The sequence below is a fragment of the Triturus cristatus genome, chromosome 10, assembly GCF_964204655.1.
Source record: "Triturus cristatus chromosome 10, aTriCri1.1, whole genome shotgun sequence".
Taxonomy (NCBI): Eukaryota; Metazoa; Chordata; class Amphibia; order Caudata; family Salamandridae; genus Triturus; species Triturus cristatus.
The window spans coordinates 636,261,277-636,280,195 of record NC_140593.1 but is presented as its reverse complement, the minus strand read 5'-3'; the positions used below and the strand labels follow the sequence as shown (position 1 = coordinate 636,280,195).

General features: G+C 43.2%; 1 protein-coding gene across 1 annotated transcript in view; it reads right to left on the bottom strand.

Moving 5' to 3' along the window:
* Window positions 1-585: 585 nt before the first annotated feature.
* Window positions 586-18,919, bottom strand: part of LOC146789824 (uncharacterized) — a 121,625-nt gene continuing 103,291 nt past the window's right edge. Inside the window, exon 2 of the mRNA XM_085632181.1 lies at window positions 586-5,435. Within this exon, the coding sequence (XP_085488307.1) occupies window positions 1,924-5,435 (3,512 nt within the window). The 3' untranslated portion in view covers window positions 586-1,923. The remainder of the gene's footprint in view (window positions 5,436-18,919) is intronic.

The window sequence follows — 18,919 nt, the reverse complement described above, 5'->3', positions numbered from 1 at the left end:
CTTAATTATTTCAAGTGGAAAAAATGCAGTATCCTGAAAGCAAGCAATACCTTTTCCAAGCACTTCAAGGATTACACTGGTGCCCAAATACAGACATGTCACACTGTGTTGGACTTCCTGCCAAGCTATGTGCATGGGCACAAAAGAAAAAATAATAATTTTATATGTCCAATTACTCAATGTACCACCCATGCCCTGATACCAATTTATCTTGAAATGTTCCCTATTTGTTGGAAAGCAGTGTTCCAGCATTTGCTCCTTCAGCCTTGCATTTAGTGTCTACCTTTCAAGTATTTTTCCAAATGGCCTTCAATCTCCAAGTCTTGAGAGGATCGATTTTCCTGTTTGATAACCTTCCATTATTTCCTTTTCACATTCTACAGTAACTAATAATTCCACAGAGTGGTTTTGTTTTATGAAATTGTTAGATTGTGAAATTAGGGTTTCAATATAGGAGTTTTCAGACACAGTTTTAAGGATCCGGCCAAGTTTTATAATACCCATAAAGCTGCCAGATGTTGCATGTTCTGATTCTAAGGAAGAACTGTCAAACCTGGAAGAGCTTTGAATAAACCAGACATAGGATTTTAATACTGCCTTTTATCAAATAAGGAACAGTTAGCCGGCAAATGAACTAGTGCTACAAAGTAATTTGGTTCCTCTATACCCCCACTCATTCACTTAAGTTCTTACTCTTTTTTGCATGAAACAAATGCAAATTCCCAAACGTTTTGATCCTTATGTCTACTAACTTCACTTGGATAACCACACCAAGGTTATTTTATGCACAAAATATTAGGCGTCCCGCAATGTCTACAGATTTCCATAAATAACATTTGATAAAACACCCAACTGAAATTTACAATTCTCTCAATGGCTGAGCAAATTAACTGAGATGCATTTGCTGTGAAAATAACTAAAGCTGAAAAATATTAGAGGAGTACTTGAAGCAATGAATACTGATCACTCTTTCCTACAGTATGTAAAACATCATATAGCCATCATTCTAAAGCTACACACAACAGCAACAATGTAGAAAAGTCAAAAATAAGTATGTCTGTAATAGTTCTCCATCAGGCTTAATCTTTGAAATGCCACTGATGCAAACTCTTTACATTGAACGTGAAATGAAGTCTTTTGTGCTTGAACAATAACCAAGGTCGTTGAGGTTAGGTTTTCAAAGGTGGTATGTTTTGCATACATGTGCAAAACTGAAGATCATTCCGGAGTCAGAAAAAACAAGTGAATTACAGGTATCACAATAATATATTATTTTACTGTTCTAATTGCCAGTGCACTTTTCAACTGTAATATTTTGCTCTTCTTAAACTCCACAGCTGACTATATCTTGCACTATTGATGCGACTGACTAGTGTTGCCATTTGTCCTTCCTGTCTTCCAAAATTTCTGCAACTAGTGCACAGTTTCTTCATGAATTATGAAAAGATGTTAAACAAGCTACCAAATACCAGTGGGTATTGCATGCACACCTCATGCACTGTATAACCTATGTTTGGGAGATCTTAGCATTCAATAGTGCACTCTCTTGTCTTCACAGTACTTCGTACACATGCCAAACCTAGGGACTAAGGCAAACACACTCTGTGTTGTAACTGCTCTTCTCAATTGTGTTTTTCTTGGCCTCTTAAGCCATGTGTACATTTGCAACTACATGACCGGGTAGTTGGCTTGAAGAGGGTTTTAATAAGTCTAATTCGGTACAGATCTTTCAAAGTACGATTTGATGTACATCCACAGCGGGATACTGACCGGGGATCTGAACTCATTCTGTAGGTATGTCCATGTGTCACCTCCTTAACGGAAAGCACTGCTTGATTGGATTTACAAGATGGAATTGGGTTCTCTTTTAACGGACTTGTCAAAAGTGGCATTTCCACTGTGACTAGCCAAAGATGGGAATGTTCATTTCATAATGTGGGTCTTTTGGTGTGTGATGAGAGTACTCTTCCTGCTAAAGCCTTTGCCACAATCACTGCACAAAAAGGGCCGTTCTCCAGTGTGGATTTTTTGGTGAGTCAGCAGATTATGTTTCAGGCTGAAGCACTTACCGCATTCAGAGCAATTAAAGGGCCTATCCCCCGTGTGGAGTTTCAGGTGCTTTGCAAGATGTTGCTTCTGGATAAAGCTGCTCCCACATATCATGCAGGTAAACGGTCTCTCTTCTGTGTGAATCCTCAGGTGGTTTGTAAGACTGTGTTTATGAGTGAAGATCTTCCCACATTCAGTACATTTATGTGGTCTCCTTTCAGATGAAGCTCTTTTATTACTGTGGGTAACATTTGTGCTGTCAGATATTTTATCCCACTCCATAATTGGAACTGTTTGCTCTTCCTCTTTGATTATTTCTATTTTAATGACACTGTCGTTAGGAATTAAAGTAGGATTCATTGTTTTTTCACTTAGGTGGATTCGTTGATGTGCTAGAAGAGTTCCCTTGCGATTGAACCTTCTGCCACAGTCTGTACACCAGAACGGCTTCTCCCCGGTATGAATTCTCTGATGAGTTTTTAGATTGTGCTTTAAACTGAAGCTTTTCCCACAGTCATTACAGGCAAATGGTCGTTCCCCTGTATGGAGTCTTAAGTGCTTAGTGAGATGCTGCTTCTGGATGAAGCGTTTTCCACACTCAGTGCAAGCAAATGGCCTCTCACCAGAATGGATCCGAAGGTGGTTAAGTAAACTGTTTTTGTGAGTGAAATTCTTGCCACAAAAATTGCAATAATAGAGACATTCATCTGATTGAGTCTTTGAATGCAGGATCACAGGCTTTTCACACATAGTACTCTTTTCCTCTTCTCTGTGATCATTTCCTTGTAAGACGCTATCTCCTTTGGAATGGAAAGTAGAATTGGGGGGACTCTGACCTACATGAATTCTCTTATGCGTAATTAAAGATTCCTTACGACTGAAGCTTCTCTTGCAGTCTGTGCATTGGAAGGGCTTCTCCCCTGTGTGGATTCTATGATGGGTAATTAAATTATGTTTAAGACTAAAATGTTTGCCACACTTGTCACATGTGAATGGTTTCTCTCCTGTGTGCACTCTCTGGTGTTTTAAAAGATGTTGTCTCTGAATAAAACTCCTTCCACATTCAGTACAGGCAAATGGTTTATCCCCTGTGTGGATCTTGTGGTGATTTATCAAGCTTCGTTTCTTGATGAAGATCTTACCACATTCACTGCATGAATAGGGTGGTCTCTTGTCAGACAGAAATCCCGGTTTTGTTTTTTTAACTCTCTTGTGCTTCATATTCACCTCCTTTCCATCATGCACATCTGACTTTTCTTCTTGGAGAGATCCTTCAGCCAACAGTACTTCTTTGCGACTTGCAGCTGCTGAAAACTTTCTTGGTTTCATATGTGTTCTCTGATGAATCATGAGTGTTCTCTTACGGTTGAAACGCCTACCACAATCAATGCATCGGTATGGCTTTTCTCCTGTATGGATTCGCTGATGGGTCATAAGATTGTGCTTCAAGCTGAAGCTTTTACCACAATCTTGGCAAGCAAATGGTCGTTCACCAGTGTGGAGCCTAAGATGCTTTTTGAGATGCTGTTTCTGGATAAAGCTCTTTCCACACTCAGAACATGGGAATGGCCTCTCCCCTGAGTGGATGCGAAGGTGGTTTATCAGAATGTGTTTGTGGGTGAATTTCTTGTTACATACAGAACAACTGTGCCTCCTTTCACCTGAAATAATTTTTGTTTGTCTTGCAATATGTTTAAGATTACAAGGTTTTCTATAAGAATGAACTGTCTGTGATATCTCTTCTTGGATACTTTTTTCAGTGCTCAATACTTTGATCTTATGACTAAAAGCAGCTCTGAAAGACTTCTGCTCTGTGTGGAGTCTCTGGTGTGCTTTCAGGGTCCCCTTGCGATTGAACCTTCGCCCACAGTCCATGCACCAGAAGGGTTTTTCACCTGTGTGGATTCTTTGGTGGGTTATAAGATTGTGTTTCAGGCTGAAGCTTTTATGGCACACATTACAAGCAAACGGTCTCTCGCCAGTATGAAGTCTCAAGTGCTTGGTAAGATGCTGTTTCTGGATGAAACTTTTCCCACATTCTGAGCAAGGGTAGGGCCTCTCCCCAGAGTGAATTCGAAGATGGTTCATTAGACTGTGCTTGTGACTAAAACTTTTGCTACAAACAGAACATTTATAGGGCTCAATACCAGAGCACAGGTTTGATGGTCTTGAGGGCATACTCTCATCATTCAAACTCTGCCCGCTTGTAGAAATCATTGTAATTTTGTCATCCTGGCGATGCTGTTTGTTTGTAGTTACATTTTCCAAACTATTAACTTTACTCTCGCTACTTATCGTAACCTTAAAATGTTTCTGTGCCATGTGAATTCTCTGATGGGCTGTGAAATTTTCTTTACAGCTGAAGCCCTGGCCACATTCCTCACAGACATAAGGTTGCTCACCAGTGTGGAATTTCTGATGAGTCATCAGATTGTGCTTTAGACTGAAACTTTTTCCGCATACATTGCATGAGAAGGGCGTCTCTCCTGTATGAACTTGCTGGTGCTTGGTGAGGTTCTGTTCCTGTACAAAGCTTTTTCCACATGTCATACAGAGGAATGGTCTCTCACCTGTGTGAATTCTGTAGTGTTTTATAAAACTCTGTTGGTGGTGAAAGGTCTTTTTACATTGAGCACAAGAATATAACGTCACACCTAAAGGAGCATTTCCCTGCAGTACCGGAAGATCATTGACATTGGGGTCATGAACACACTTCTCATCAACAGATGTTTTTTCTTCTTTGGGTATCTTTTCAATGGCTATAGTGCCCTCCACTTGATTACATGAAGAGATCAGTTGTATCTGACCTATGTGTGTTCTCTGGTGTGCCATCATAGTCTCCTTCCGACTGAAATGCTTACCACATTTCATACACTTATACGGTTTTTCTCCAGTGTGGCTCCTCTGGTGGGTGATTAGATTATGCTTCAGGCTGAAGTTTTTCCCACACTCATTGCAATCAAATGGTCGCTCACCAGTATGAAGCTGTAGATGCTTCTTTAAATGTTGCTTCTGTATGAAGCTTCTTCCACACTCCAGGCATTCAAATGGCCTTTCTTCGGTGTGGGTTTGTTGATGCTTTAGAAAGTTGTGCTGGTGATTGAAGCCTTTCCCACATATCAGGCATGAGAATGGTGTCCTTGTAAATGACTCTTCAACTCTGAAGACTTTTGCAGTTTGGTGGTCCCCATGCTCAAGTGGGGATGACTCCTGGGGCAAATTCTCCAAGCAGATTTCGTAGTTCTCCACTTTGCAGGATGTCCAGCCCCCCGTTCCCTCCTGAGAAAAAATGTCAGGAATTTCATTTTCCTGGTGAGGTAAATTCATGTTTGGCTCAGTTTTCACATGACTTTCCAGGGTGCAAATGTCATTCATGATCCCACCATCTGCAAAGGGAAGAGAAGAAAAGCTATATTACTTCAGAGTCTAAAAAGAAAATGTAATTCCCTGTGCTGGCATAATATTATGCAACACATCCTAAAAGAATATTCGCTCACCTTGAATATTCACAAACATAACTTGAAAAAGTTAACAAATAAGATGTTTGGTGTCCCCCCCCCCCCTCAAAGGTCAAACAATATCAATCGCAATTTCATCCTACCACAATTCTGGCAAATTTCTACAACCAAAGGACTTTGCCTGGTGACCAAAATCATTTCACTGTTGCAACAATAGATGCAATCCCTAACTAATCGTTCAACTTCCACAACCATCCTAGGCCACCAAAAACCCTCATGCACCCATCATCTTGACTAGCCTTGTGTGACCCTCATGGGCTAAATCAATGATTTTTCTCTTAAGCCCTACCGGAGGAACCAACCTGTAACTCTGAGCAAAACACCTATCGACCGACAATTCAATCTTTACCATGAACCACGTCTTGGTAATAACAGAACCATATCTGACTGCACAGCTTGCAAGACTTTCACAATCTCTTTATCCTTTCCAGACTCCTCTTTCCACCACTCTTCAGAAAGGGCACCCATGGTGATCTCACAAACTCTCACCTTCTCACTTGGAAAGCCATGAGGAATGCCACCTTCTTCTGATACAGATACAAATCTCAACAATCAGCTGACACATTTTTACACCAGGAAACAGTCAACTAAGTATTCAAATTCCTGTAATGCTACCACCATCTTCTGATCCTCAAGGACACTGTGTCAAAATCTTTTTTTTTATAAAAACATTTCTAAAACGTTTATGGCCAGACTATACACTAAACTTTGTACACCAAATCAAATTCTTGAACTTTCTTAACGTCCATTTAATCAATTTCTTGAACTTTATTAATCCTCAATATATAGCTAGAGACTCCCTTTCTATTACAGAATAATTCAATTCTATATCACACAAACATCTAGAAGCACAAGCTATCAACTGTTTCTGACCATGTCTCCATTGTACTAAAACGCCACCCAATCTTTTCAAACTGGCATCAGTAATATTCAGTCCAATAACCTGGTATAACGCTTGCAAACAGGGTGCCACTTTCAGCTGTAAATTGAGATGTTCAAATTCCTCCTGGCACTCCCCCGACCACACAAATCCAACTCTTTTCTCAGTCAATGTTCTTAAATTCACAGAACTGTCAGCCTGGTTTCTAATACATTTACTGTAATACATTATCTTTCCGAGGAAAGATAAAATCTCTTTCCTATTACATGATACCTGCATTTCCAGAATAACGATAAACAGATCCTCCTTTGCCTGAAATATGATGACCCAGATAATTTACTTCTGTCACTCCAAACTGAAACTTCTCCTTCTCAAAGTCAGACCACTAGCCATTAGTCTCAATAGAACCAGCCTGACCCGCAATCAAGAAGGCAGTGCTATACACATCCAATCAATCAGACATTACCAACACAATTATGCAATCCCCCCCTTTCTATACTTGCACTTAATTAATCACTCATGCAGTATCAAAGCATTTATCGATTTCCTCAGGTACTACCTATGGACTCCCACAATGACCCAGAAATTACTCTCAAAGTCATATTTTTACTCAGGCAGTTTCCATGTTGTAAACAGGTAGGTATTATCTTTTTACTGGTATAGTCACTTAAGCAGTAGCCATGCACTCATAGAATCAAGTAGTCACTACTACCACACAAATTAAATCAATCACAGTTTACTTATGTAGTCATACAATGATCAAGGCACTACTTTTGCACTCAAGCATTCACTCAGGCACTATGTATGCAGAGATGAATTTCTTGAAGTATAATCTATGCACTGATCCATTCAGTGAGGTACAGGGGAAGCATTTCTCCAATTATTCGGGCAATACAATGGACTCATAGAAACTGTGAGGCAGTACTGTTACAGTTATTTTTTCACTACAGGAGTATCCATGTATTTATGTAATCTGCAACACAGTTTAGTTATAGTCAGAGAATGCCTCACACAGTACAAAAGAGCTTATGCAATCACTCAATAACGTCTCACCTGCCTTTCATACTTTTAAAAGTATTTATGGAAAGTTGGATGTATCAGATAATAGTAAAAAAATAAGAAACTTTTTTCTTAAATTTGTGTTTAATTTGTAAATTTCAACAAATACAAGTTCCAAAGATACATGAGTGTAGTGTGTCATGTTGAAAGAACTACATGGTCTTGTGCCTGAGGTACTGGGATGAAAACAAGTCGAAAATCGGTTCGGGGAACGTAAAGGAAATGGCCAACGTTTGCAGATTGTTCCTTATCGGAAAAAACTTGGCAGGGGGAGTCGGGGAGTTTTAGAAGACACATGTTTTATTAATTTCAGTGAGATAGAAAAAAATGAAATGTTGCCATGACACTTGGTGCACCGGTCTGCTCACTTGTGAAGCTCAATGAATATAAGTGAAGGTAGTTGTCAGGCTTCCTGCTCGTGGTGAATCTGCATATATTACAGGGCCAACAGATCGAAAGACTGGGAATGATACGTCCCTTAACCCCCCCCCCACACGCCCTCCCCTCCTGCCCCTTCTTAACGCTTTCTCTCCTCCTGTTTGTAAAAGGAAGGTAACAGAAGCCCATCCGTTATGTGCTGGATTGAGGCCCTAACATAGGTGCGTCATTTCAGAGGCACAAATCCTTCGTGCCACAAAGACAGGCAGGCCCTTTCACCTACAGTAGCCCTCCCTTCACAATAACGAGCAACAAAGACTGTCCCTTATCTGACGTGTGCTCTGGGTGCAGAAGACGGTCCATCCTAAATACGTCATCTCCATGTCCAACAGTGACTATCCTACGTCACAACGAGTTCTTAGAAACAGACCTTTAACCTCTTGGGATTTTCCCTAGCACAGGATTATTGATTTCTCCAAGAACCTATTAAATATGCATGAACCACTATTCCCTAAGGGTTCATTCCTGAGGTCTTCCTCTGACCGACTTTACGTCAATACTAACATTCCAAGGCACCTATCAGGTATAAATATACCTCCCTTTGCCCAAGCAAACCAGAGGGGACCGAGACTTCCATGCCGATACTCTGACCTGAGACGCTGCAACCTGCGTCATGCTACAACTCCAGCTGGCAGAGGTCCATCCACCCATCCTGGGGTGTCCAGCTCGAGATCAGGAAGAAGTCCCACTAAGGTAATGGGGTTAGAATAAATCCTAGGGGGATTCTTGGCTCTCTAAGACCTACACACATGCTAGGTACACTTCAGTACATCTAGTTAGGCATCATAGGGGTATAGGCTTCATCTTAATGCATTCAGTATTTCATGTATGTGTTCATTACTATTACACAATGGTAAAACTGTACCATGCATTTTTATTCTACTGCACTGCTGGCCATATTTCTCTGCTACTGTCCAACAGTTATTGCAGCACATATTACCAGTACTAGAATAACAACTGTGCAATAAATGTTATTGTAAACACACCCGACTGTTTAATCTATGTACTTCTCTGAGATGAGTGACTGAATGAAAAGTAGTATATTGTTTCCAGGATCCTGAGGGATCAGGGTTTTATGTTATGTGGTTGCCAGAATCTATTCCCTTCTTGTTGTCAAGAAGTTGCTAGTGGCCTCTGAGCTGGCTGGTACACAGTAATTAAGTTTAATATACGCAATAGGGGCAGATCAACCTCAGTCCTATGCCAAGCTCATAGTGTATGTTATTCCAATGCGCAGAACCTATCAGGGAAATAGGAACTACACTATATGGCGCCCAACTTGAACTTGGCACTTATTTAACAATAGAATCTGAGTAGTTCAGTCATGCTTAATCTCAGAGACTCCTACTCACAAAACGTTTGGAGTGGGTAGGCACAAAACTCCGCCACAGCTGAGTAGGCAAACTTCCTATGTATTGGCTGTTGGTTAATCAAGCTTGAAGGAAATAGTTCCCGAACAATTGTGCCTTTTAAAAATCTTATCTTAAAACCCCTTTTTTAGGACATTTTGTTTTCACAACACAATGTCTGTCGAAGCAGCTGCTCCTGTCACTGGGACACAGGTCTCAAACGACGAAGAGGAAGCAAATGCAATACATTTTGCACCCAATATCAGGCATGCACTCACACAAAACTCCTCAGACATGGTTTAACAGACCGAGGGGGTATAGTTATATTAATAGAGGCACATGAAGATTATCAAACAGAGGTGTTCCATTCTTGGGTTACATTCCCAGCAGTAAAAGCAACTCCTCAGACTTTTCATTCTTACATACATGAAAAAGTCCCAGCAGTCTACACTCCGTTCGAGGAGATTAAGATTCCGCTCACTGACCAGGACCACAATTTCTGGTTTAATGGCGCCCTAAAACAAATAAATAATACCAGGCTTGGTCCACTAGGTAGACCAGGAGCTACATGGCCAACATTAGCTGGCTACACACCACATCCTGACATTGATATAATGCCACAAGATGGACTGCTCTTACAACACAGAGTTGGTAAAACTGTTAAAGAGCCATGACGCTATTCGTCATGAGGACACTTGGTGTCCAGCCCACAGTAGCTACAAATAATACAGCTCCTACACAAAGCATCGCTACTAAAATCACTCCACAAAACTTACACACAGTAATGGGTAAACTGCCCACGAAACGTGAACAGATTACTTTCTGGGTAGCTCAAAAAATTACCCAGTTAGAAGCGGTATTTCCAAATAACACACCATTTGAAAGCATATAATGCTAACACTCTGCTTGCCCATGGGGATCACACCACAGTTAGAGGACTGCACCACTTGGGGTACAGTCTTTGCTGCCATATATACCAGGACTCATGGTATTCCTTCCTTAGCGGTAATTCCAGATGTCTTACGACAGATACAGAACAACTATGGAGCTGAACCGGCTCTGACCTTAGGTATGAAATTACTAGGTAATTATGACCAGGTATCAACAATAATACTAGCTAACATTAAAGGGGAAGCAGCTTCAGTGGCGACCCGCCAACACCTGAGAGAGGTCAGTCTTATAGACCAACCACAAGAACTTCCCAAAATAATTGAAACTGCATATGCAGAACTGGGAGGGGACAGTTTGGGTGGGAAAGCTTTTAAAACCACAGGTAATGGGCAGTCCTGAGAAGGACAATTCTAAGCCGACACCTACTACTTCTAAAAAGAGGTGGGATCGTAATAAAAAAACAAGCATTAAAAATGCAATAGGTCTCGCCTTTGATTAAGTTAAAGCCATTTGCTTTGCTATACAATACCATTAGCAAAGCAAATGGCTTTAACTTAATCAAAGGCAAGACCTATTGCATTTTCAATGCTTGTGTTAATAAAGCAGCCTATATATGTATTTGCTGTAAGTGCATTTAAGGACATGTACTGCAAAGCACTTTTCATGTCAGTCTCTAGAAGGTTTGTTACCAACTCAGCAGACGAGAATTTCAAACTTCAAGGTTGCATGTTTAAGCGTTAATGGAAAAGCTCTTTATAGATGCAAAGCACCTGAAATTAAATTGAATCTATACGTGTGTACTGGGGCTGCCTACGTTATCTTAACCTCAGTGTTTTTTTGCTATTGTGTTTTATTTTTGGTGGTTGATAATTTAACAATGTGTTTTAAAATTCTTTGTGCATCTTGAAGATTCTCGCTGTAAGGAGGGAAGTAAACATTGTGCAATTAACTGCGAATACCAAGCCTTCCTAGATATTGAGCCGTGACCGCCTTTGTGTGAGTTAGACATCAGCTCTTGAATCTTTTGTGGGAATGGGACAGGACTCAATAAAATATATTTAAAAAACAGTTCTGTTCAAGTTTTTTCATGAGCATCAGCCTTATTATACACAACTCAGGGAATTTCAGTGTATATAACCGTCAGCAGGTAGGTGTGAAAAGTAGAACAAAAATAGAGAAAACAAGGTAACCAGTATACTCATTTCCTATCTCAAAGTCGCTCATAATTCAACCAGTAACAACAATATTAAAATACAGCGTAACAGCCCATTCATCTTTATATCACTTCTTGTTGTCCACCAGCCCACTGCCCTTCTAACCCATATATTACAACACTCAGCAGTGGTTATGATGAGTCTCCTCCCAAATTCTGTGTTCTAATAGCAGTTCAGCAGGAGCAAAAATGAAAGAAACATGCAGGAAGGATCCAACAGAAATGTTTGAGAGAGACATACAAAGCCCATTTTGTCCCTTCTTCAGCCCTGAGGTACATTACAGGAGATTCACTTATTGGAACCCGTGGTCTAGTGAAAGATGGCAGAGTGTGATTATAATACAGCAAGTCTTGAGCAAGGCCTATAAAACCTAGAAATATTGATGGATCTCACGATCAATTTTCCCATCAGTCTTTTTTTTTAAACCTTGAGGGGTTTTGAATTAAATGTATTATATTTATTACCTATTAACACAACTTTATATCAATAATGTTTCAATATACTCTGGAGTCATGAAATATTCTTGCTTGGATTTTGGGCATTTTCTGATTGCTTTATTAATGGATCCAGCAAACGATGTTTTCAAGTTAATTTGTATCTTTGGCTCCTAAGATGGTACCCTACTATAGCACTCTTTAATTCTCAAACTCAAGGAAAGCTGATGTGACTACCATGTTTCTAACAATGTTGCTTTGAAGTGTGTTCATTTATGCTCCTCCAACTTCAATATTGCCACTTTTTTTAGACTCACTCAATTCTATGTGCTACAGCGTACTCTGACCTGAAAATCCCTAAAAATTGAAAAAACATATATTTCCCAGCTTAATGATAACAGGAGTCCCGAGGGGGTGGAATTAATAGGGTTTCTGCATTGAACCCTTAAAATCCCCAGAGCAAAGACAAATTATCAAAGGAATATTGAGTCTGATGTTTCTGATAATTCGAAAAAACAACAGTTGATGGACAGAATGCAGAACAATGTCATACATTGTTATGTTATGTTATGTTAGCCGGATTTGTAGAGCGCGCAGCTGCCCCAGCAAAGGGGCGTCCCGGCGCTATGATGGACAAGAAACCGGACACAAGCAGTAGCAAAGGACACGGCCAAGATAGCTCTAGGAATCAAGAGGAAAAAGGAAAGTTTTAACGGCCTTCCTAAAGACTAGAAGTTCATCAATAGCTCGGATATGGACAGGAAGAGAGTTCCATAGCCTAGCAGCAAGCACTCTGAAAGAGCGGCCGCCGGCCCTAGCCCTCTTAAAGCGCGGGACTGTGACCAGGTGAAGCCCTGAAGATCTTAAAGACTGCAGGCGTACATACAGCGAAATAAAATGCTCCAAAATCTGAGGGGAGGAGTGCTTTAGGATTTTGAACGAAAGGCAGAGAGACTTAAACTTAATCCTCTGAGCAACAGGGAGCCAGTGGAGTTTATAGATGGTTTTTTTGGCCGAATAAAATCTCGGCAGGCCAACCAGAGCCCTGGCGGCAGCGTTTTGAACGCGTTGAAGTTTAGAAAGTTCGGCCAAATTAGCTCCCAGTAACAGGGAACTCGCGTAGTCCAACCTAGACAAAATCGTAGCTTGTACAATAAGCTGTCTGGTTGGGGCATCAAAGAATTTAAAAATAGGTCTGAGCCTACGAAGAGTCCCGAAGCACATAGCAGCGGTTTTCTTAGTGTGAGAGACAAAACTAAGTTTAGAATCTAACCAGATCCCTAGGTTTTTTACCTCGGAGGCAGGGAGAGGAGTAGGACCGAGCTCGGATGGCCACCAATGACCACCCCAGAGATGACTCTGCCCGCCAACAATGAGCACCTCGGTTTTTTTGGCGTTCAATTGCAGGCAATTATCTGTCATCCAGCGGGCCACCGAGCTAATTCCCTCACGAAACTTAGTAACCTCGAGGTCGGAAACCCCACTTATTGCAACCGCCAGCTGCGTGTCGTCAGCATAGGACACCATAGTCAGGTTCCAACGCTTGGCGACAGCAGCCAGCGGCTGCACATAAAGATTGAAAAGTGTGGGGCTGAGAGCCGACCCCTGTGGAACACCCTGTGCAATAGGATAGGGTTTAGATTGGAAGGGAGGGGTGACAACCCTAAATGTGCGGCCGGATAAAAACGAACTAAACCATTGAAGTGCCACGTTATCGACACCAGCCTCACCCAAACGCTGTAATAAAATCGCGTGGGAGACGGTGTCGAACGCGGCGCTAAGGTCAAGAAGCACCAAAGCCGCCGTTTGACCAGAATCAACCAGTGTTCGCAGGTGATCGACCATTGAGAGCAGCGCAGTCTCAGTGCTATGGCCAGGTCGAAAACCATTCTGTGAGGGTTCTAAAATATTGGCAGAATGTAGATGGTTGGATAGAATAGCATTGACGTGGGTCTCGGTCAATTTTGACACCCACGGAAGAAGGGATATAGGACGATAGTTCTCAAATTTTAATGGATCCAAGGCAGGTTTTTTTTAAAATGGGCATCACCTGGGCTTGTTTCCAGCTGCCAGGAACAGAGCCTGACGTCAGGGAAAGATTGACAAGATCGCATAAAGGAGGAAGACAGAGTGACGCAGATTCTCTGAATTGGGCAGGTCGTAGAGGATCTGTAGGTGAACCTGATTTGACTTTCGCCACAATTTTATTAAATTCCTCCATCGAAAGCTCTGGAAAAGAGCACAAAGACATAGTTGTCTTCAGGCCAGATTCCACCTTCTCCGAAGATGCAGATGTGCCAGGGAAAGAACGGTAAATGGCCTCCACCTTTTCCACAAAAAAGGCGGCCAGGCCCTCACAATGCGAGGCCGAGCAGATCTCAGCGACTGGGGCTCTACTGGCAGTAAGATCCTTAAGCACCTTAAATATTAATTTAGTAGGATTGGTGCTGATGTTAAATTCACGAGAGTAATAAGCGGCCCAAGCTTTACAGACCGCTCTGATGTTTCTTAGTCCTGGCGAGATACAGCGTTTTCCTGTCAGGCAGATATGACGTACGCCAGGCTCTTTCAGCTTGTTTACAAGATTTTCTTAGGAGCCGAAGCGAATCATCATACCAGGGACTGGGTTCAGCGCGACGGCGTTTACTCTCAGCAATTGGGATCAGGCAGTCTAAGGCTCCAGTCAGCCAGCTGCAGAAAAGATCATAGCCCGACTCAGCATCAGAAAAGGGGCCAGGAGGATATAGACCAAGTAACCAGTGAAAATCGGCTAGCTTCAGTTTTTTCTATGGGCGTCTAAGAAACATAGGCGCGATTGCTCTATGGGGAGAATCCCCAATCGTGAGGTGCAACTCTATGAGATGGTGATCAGTCCAGGCCATAGGCCTGGGAGGCAACACTTTAGTCGAACATTCGAACATTCACCCCAGTACAGAGATCTGGGCCTAAATCCATCGTTTTTTGCTCACCATGCCATTCCAGTTTGAACCCAGCCATATGCAAATCAGTCTTGACCCTGTGCCTCATGGGAACAGTCCAGCCCGAACTGCCAAGCCAGGTCCTCCCTGGACTGGAACCAAGCATCCTAGGACCGGTTTTGGGGTTTCACCCCTCTTCAGCCAGGATAGCTTGATTCCAGTGGCATGGAGAGCACGAGACTCACGTCTGAGCATACCCGTTGCACTCGGGGTGACAAATGCAAAAACAACAGTTCATGGACAGAGTGAGTGTTTGATTTGCTCAAACCCTCCGTCCATCATCCCCTTTGGTATTGCTTTGTTCGTCCTAAGATGGCAGGGTATGCCCAGACGTGGGTCCCTTTCTCACTTTGCCACTGGATTCAAGATAGCCTGGCTGATGAGGGTTATGAACCCGAAACCGGTCCCAGGATGCTTGTTTCCGGTCCAGGGAAGACATGGCTTGGCAGTTCGGGCTGGACTGTTCCCATGAGGCACAGGGTCAGACTGATTTGCATATGGCCATGTCTGAACTGGGGTGGTGGAGTGAGCTAAAGAATGATGATGGATTAAACCCAGATCAGTTGACTGGGGGCGAGTGTTTGATTTGCTCAAATGCTCCGTCCATCATCCCCTTTGGTATCACTTTGTTCGCCCTAAGATGGCAGGGTATGCCCAGACGTGGGTCCCTTGCTCACTTTGCCACTGGATTCAAGATAGCCTGGCTGATTAGGGTTATGAACCCGAAACCGGTCCCAGGATGCTTGTTTCCGGTCCAGGGAAGACATTGCTTGGCAGTTCGGGCTGGACTGTTCCCATGATGTCATGTCCGAGGCCCCGACCGCTGCACCTTTCCTGGCCCCTGCAGCGGAGGTCGGCCGCTGAAAACGGGCCGCCGTACTGTTCCGCGAGATGCGGGACACTTGGGAGGCTGCCAGGCGACTACAGCTCCCAGCGGCCTGTGCACCTGATGACGCGCGTGCACCGGAAGTGACGCGGCGCGAGGTCCGGGCGGCTACCTAAGTCGGAGAGGAAATGCCCGTAGATTATTTTGGGATTGCCGGAGAACCTTGCGGGAATTCAACTGCCGTGTTTCCAGAGTGTGGTAAGGGTGTCGGTGACACCGCCAAGACTCGTTTTGTTTACGCTAGCATTTCCTTCGCTAGCGTTCCCTTCTGAATCCTAGCACCAGCTGCCTACTTGGGTTCTTTGTGGATTGGTTATTATCTTTGCTGAACTTTTGCATGGTGGACACGAATTTGGGTGACAATACCAGGTGGTATCTGGTTCATACCACATTGTGGATCCTTGAGACAGGATAGTCTCCTTCATATAATTACGTTCTTTCTAGAATGCCAGCTGCTTCTTATGATGCCAATATGATCATGTGTGATAAGTGTGTGTTTGTCTCGTCTTCGAGCCGGGGTTTGTAGAGTGGTAGCTAGGCTGCAGCATAAAACCATCTTCCCCAGTGGTCTACGCACACACCCTTTCGGGTGGGTAACTGTGATACCTCCTTGCAGAGTGTATGTTCTCATATGGTGTGGACTAGTGTTTATCTGTTTGTTTATCTACAGTTCTACAAGCTGAGCATTACGTACAGAATTTCTACACCATAAAGGAAACTAGGTGGCCCAGAAGAGGCTTTGACAAATATTAATCGCCCTTCTTCTGGTAACTGCCAGAATTGGTTCGTTTGTTTACAGGTAGACCTAGTAGTTTAAGGTGGAATAACCAAGCTGGTCATTACGTGTATTCTGCAGTGCAGTGTGTTAACAAAACCTCCTTTCTTTACAGATCTCCCTCCCCGCTGTTCCCTTCCTTTCCTTCCCCCGATTGACCCCCTTAAGCTTCCATGCCTTTACTGCAACTCGGAATTAAGGTTGTCAATTGGTGGACCCCATTGAGCAACGAGCCGATCCTGAGAGGCCTCCGAGGGACCTGATACATGAGGCACAGGGTCAGACTGATTTGCATATGGCCATGTCTGAACTGGGGTGGTGGAGTGAGCTAAAGAATGATGATGGATTAAACCCAGATCAGTTGACTAGGGTTGAGTGTTTGATTTGCTCAAACGCTCCATCCATCATCCCCTTTGGTATCGCTTTGTTCGCCCTAAGAAGGCAGGGTATGCCCAGACGTGGGTCCCTTGCTCACTATGTCACTGGATTCAAGATAGCCTGGCTGATGAGGGTTATGAACCCGAAACCGGTCCCAAGATGCTTGTTTCCGGTCCAGGGAAGACATGGCTTGGCAGTTCGGGATGGACTGTTCCCATAAGGCACAGGGTCAGACTGATTTGCATATGGCCATGTCTGAACTGGGGTGGTGGAGTGAGCTAAAGAATGATGATGGATTAAACCCAGATCAGTTGACTGGGGGTGAGTGTTTGATTTGCTAAAACGCTCCGTCCATCATCCCCTTTTGTATCGCTTTGTTCGCCCTAAGATGGCAGGGTATGCCCAGACGTGGGTCCCTTGCTCACTTTGCCACTGGATTCAAGATGGCCTGGCTGATGAGGGTTATGAACCCGAAACCGGTCCCAGGATGCCTGTTTCCGGTCCAGGGAAGACATGGCTTGGCAGTTCGGGCTGGACTGTTCCCATGAGGCACAGGGTCAGACTGATTTGCATATGGCCATGTCTGAACTGGAGTGGTGGAGTGAGCTAAAGAATGATGATGGATTAAACCCAGATCATTTGACTGGGGGTGAGTGTTTGATTTGCTCAAACGCTCCGTCCATCATCCCCTTTGGTATACCTTTGTTCGCCCTAAGATGGCAGGGTATGCCCAGACGTGGGTCCCTTGCTCACTTTACCACTGGATTCAAGATAGCCTGGCTGATGAGTGTTATGAACCCGAAACCGGTCCCAGGATGCTTGTTTCCAGTCCAGGGAAGACATGGATTGGCAGTTCGGGCTGGACTGTTCCCATGAGGCACAGGGTTAGACTGATTTGCATATGGCCATGTCTGAACTGGGGTGGTGGAGTGAGCTAAAGAATGATGATGGATTAAACCCAGATCAGTTGACTGGGGGTGAGTGTTTGATTTGCTCAAACGCTCCTTCCATCATCCCCTTTGGTATCCCTTTGTTTGCCCTAAGATGGCAGGGTATGCCCAGACGTGGGTCCCTTGCTCACTTTGCCACTGGATTCAAGATAGCCTGGCTGATGAGTATTTGATTTGCTCAAACGCTCCGTCCATCATCCCCTTTGGTATCGTTTCTGATAATTCCCCATTTTTCCCTGGTATTTCACCCACAAACATCTGCTGTTCCAATCCAACCAGAATTAAAAAGGGCTTCGTAATGAGGCCCTAAAACACCTTAAAATATATATCGCATTTTAGTAAAACTTTTAAAAAACAATTTTTTCTCCTCTCAGGTTAATGTAAAGAAAGCAATGTGAACAGAAGGACAATATTGTTAATATTGGAGATTTATGTAATTGGTCTGGGATTTGCAGAGACACAGTGTGTTTGTTGTAGTATTGCAATCACTGCAGTGCCAATAAAGTGAGAGGGCAGTAGGATGGTTGATACTGTTAAGTTAGCGTCTTCTCAGCAACTATTTGCCAATTCCTGTTGCTTATCAGCAGCACACAAAACTGCTCTCCTGAGGGTTTCGTATGCGGCAGCTGAAATGCGAGAGGTGCTGACGGATGTGCAGGTGTATGAAGTGTGTTTTTGCAGCAGCAGTCCTTCAGCCCTGCGATGGGAGGTTATGTTAGTATTTTGCTTCTGTGGAGAAGCCACTCTGGCTGGTACAGCTAGAGGTATACAAGCTTCCAAATTCCAAAGAAGGTCCTACCCAGGCTTCAGATGGTGGCCAGGCTTGGTCCTAAGAGCCCAGGCAGAGGCATCAAAAGACCTATAGCGTCAATGACAGATGCCATCTAACAGTGTTACAAGGATGTTTAATTAATAATATATATATATATAATAATTCCTCCACCACGTGCAGATTCCAGCGGGAAGCGATTAATGAGGAAATTTCATGGAGAATTCTTTTTTTTTTAACCGTTTATTGGGTCACTGTAAGCTGCCACATCGTGGTATCTGGTGACAGACAATGACAAAAGTTGGCATGTTCAAGTGTTTTCATGTTTGATCTAGGCGACAGCGGGACTCG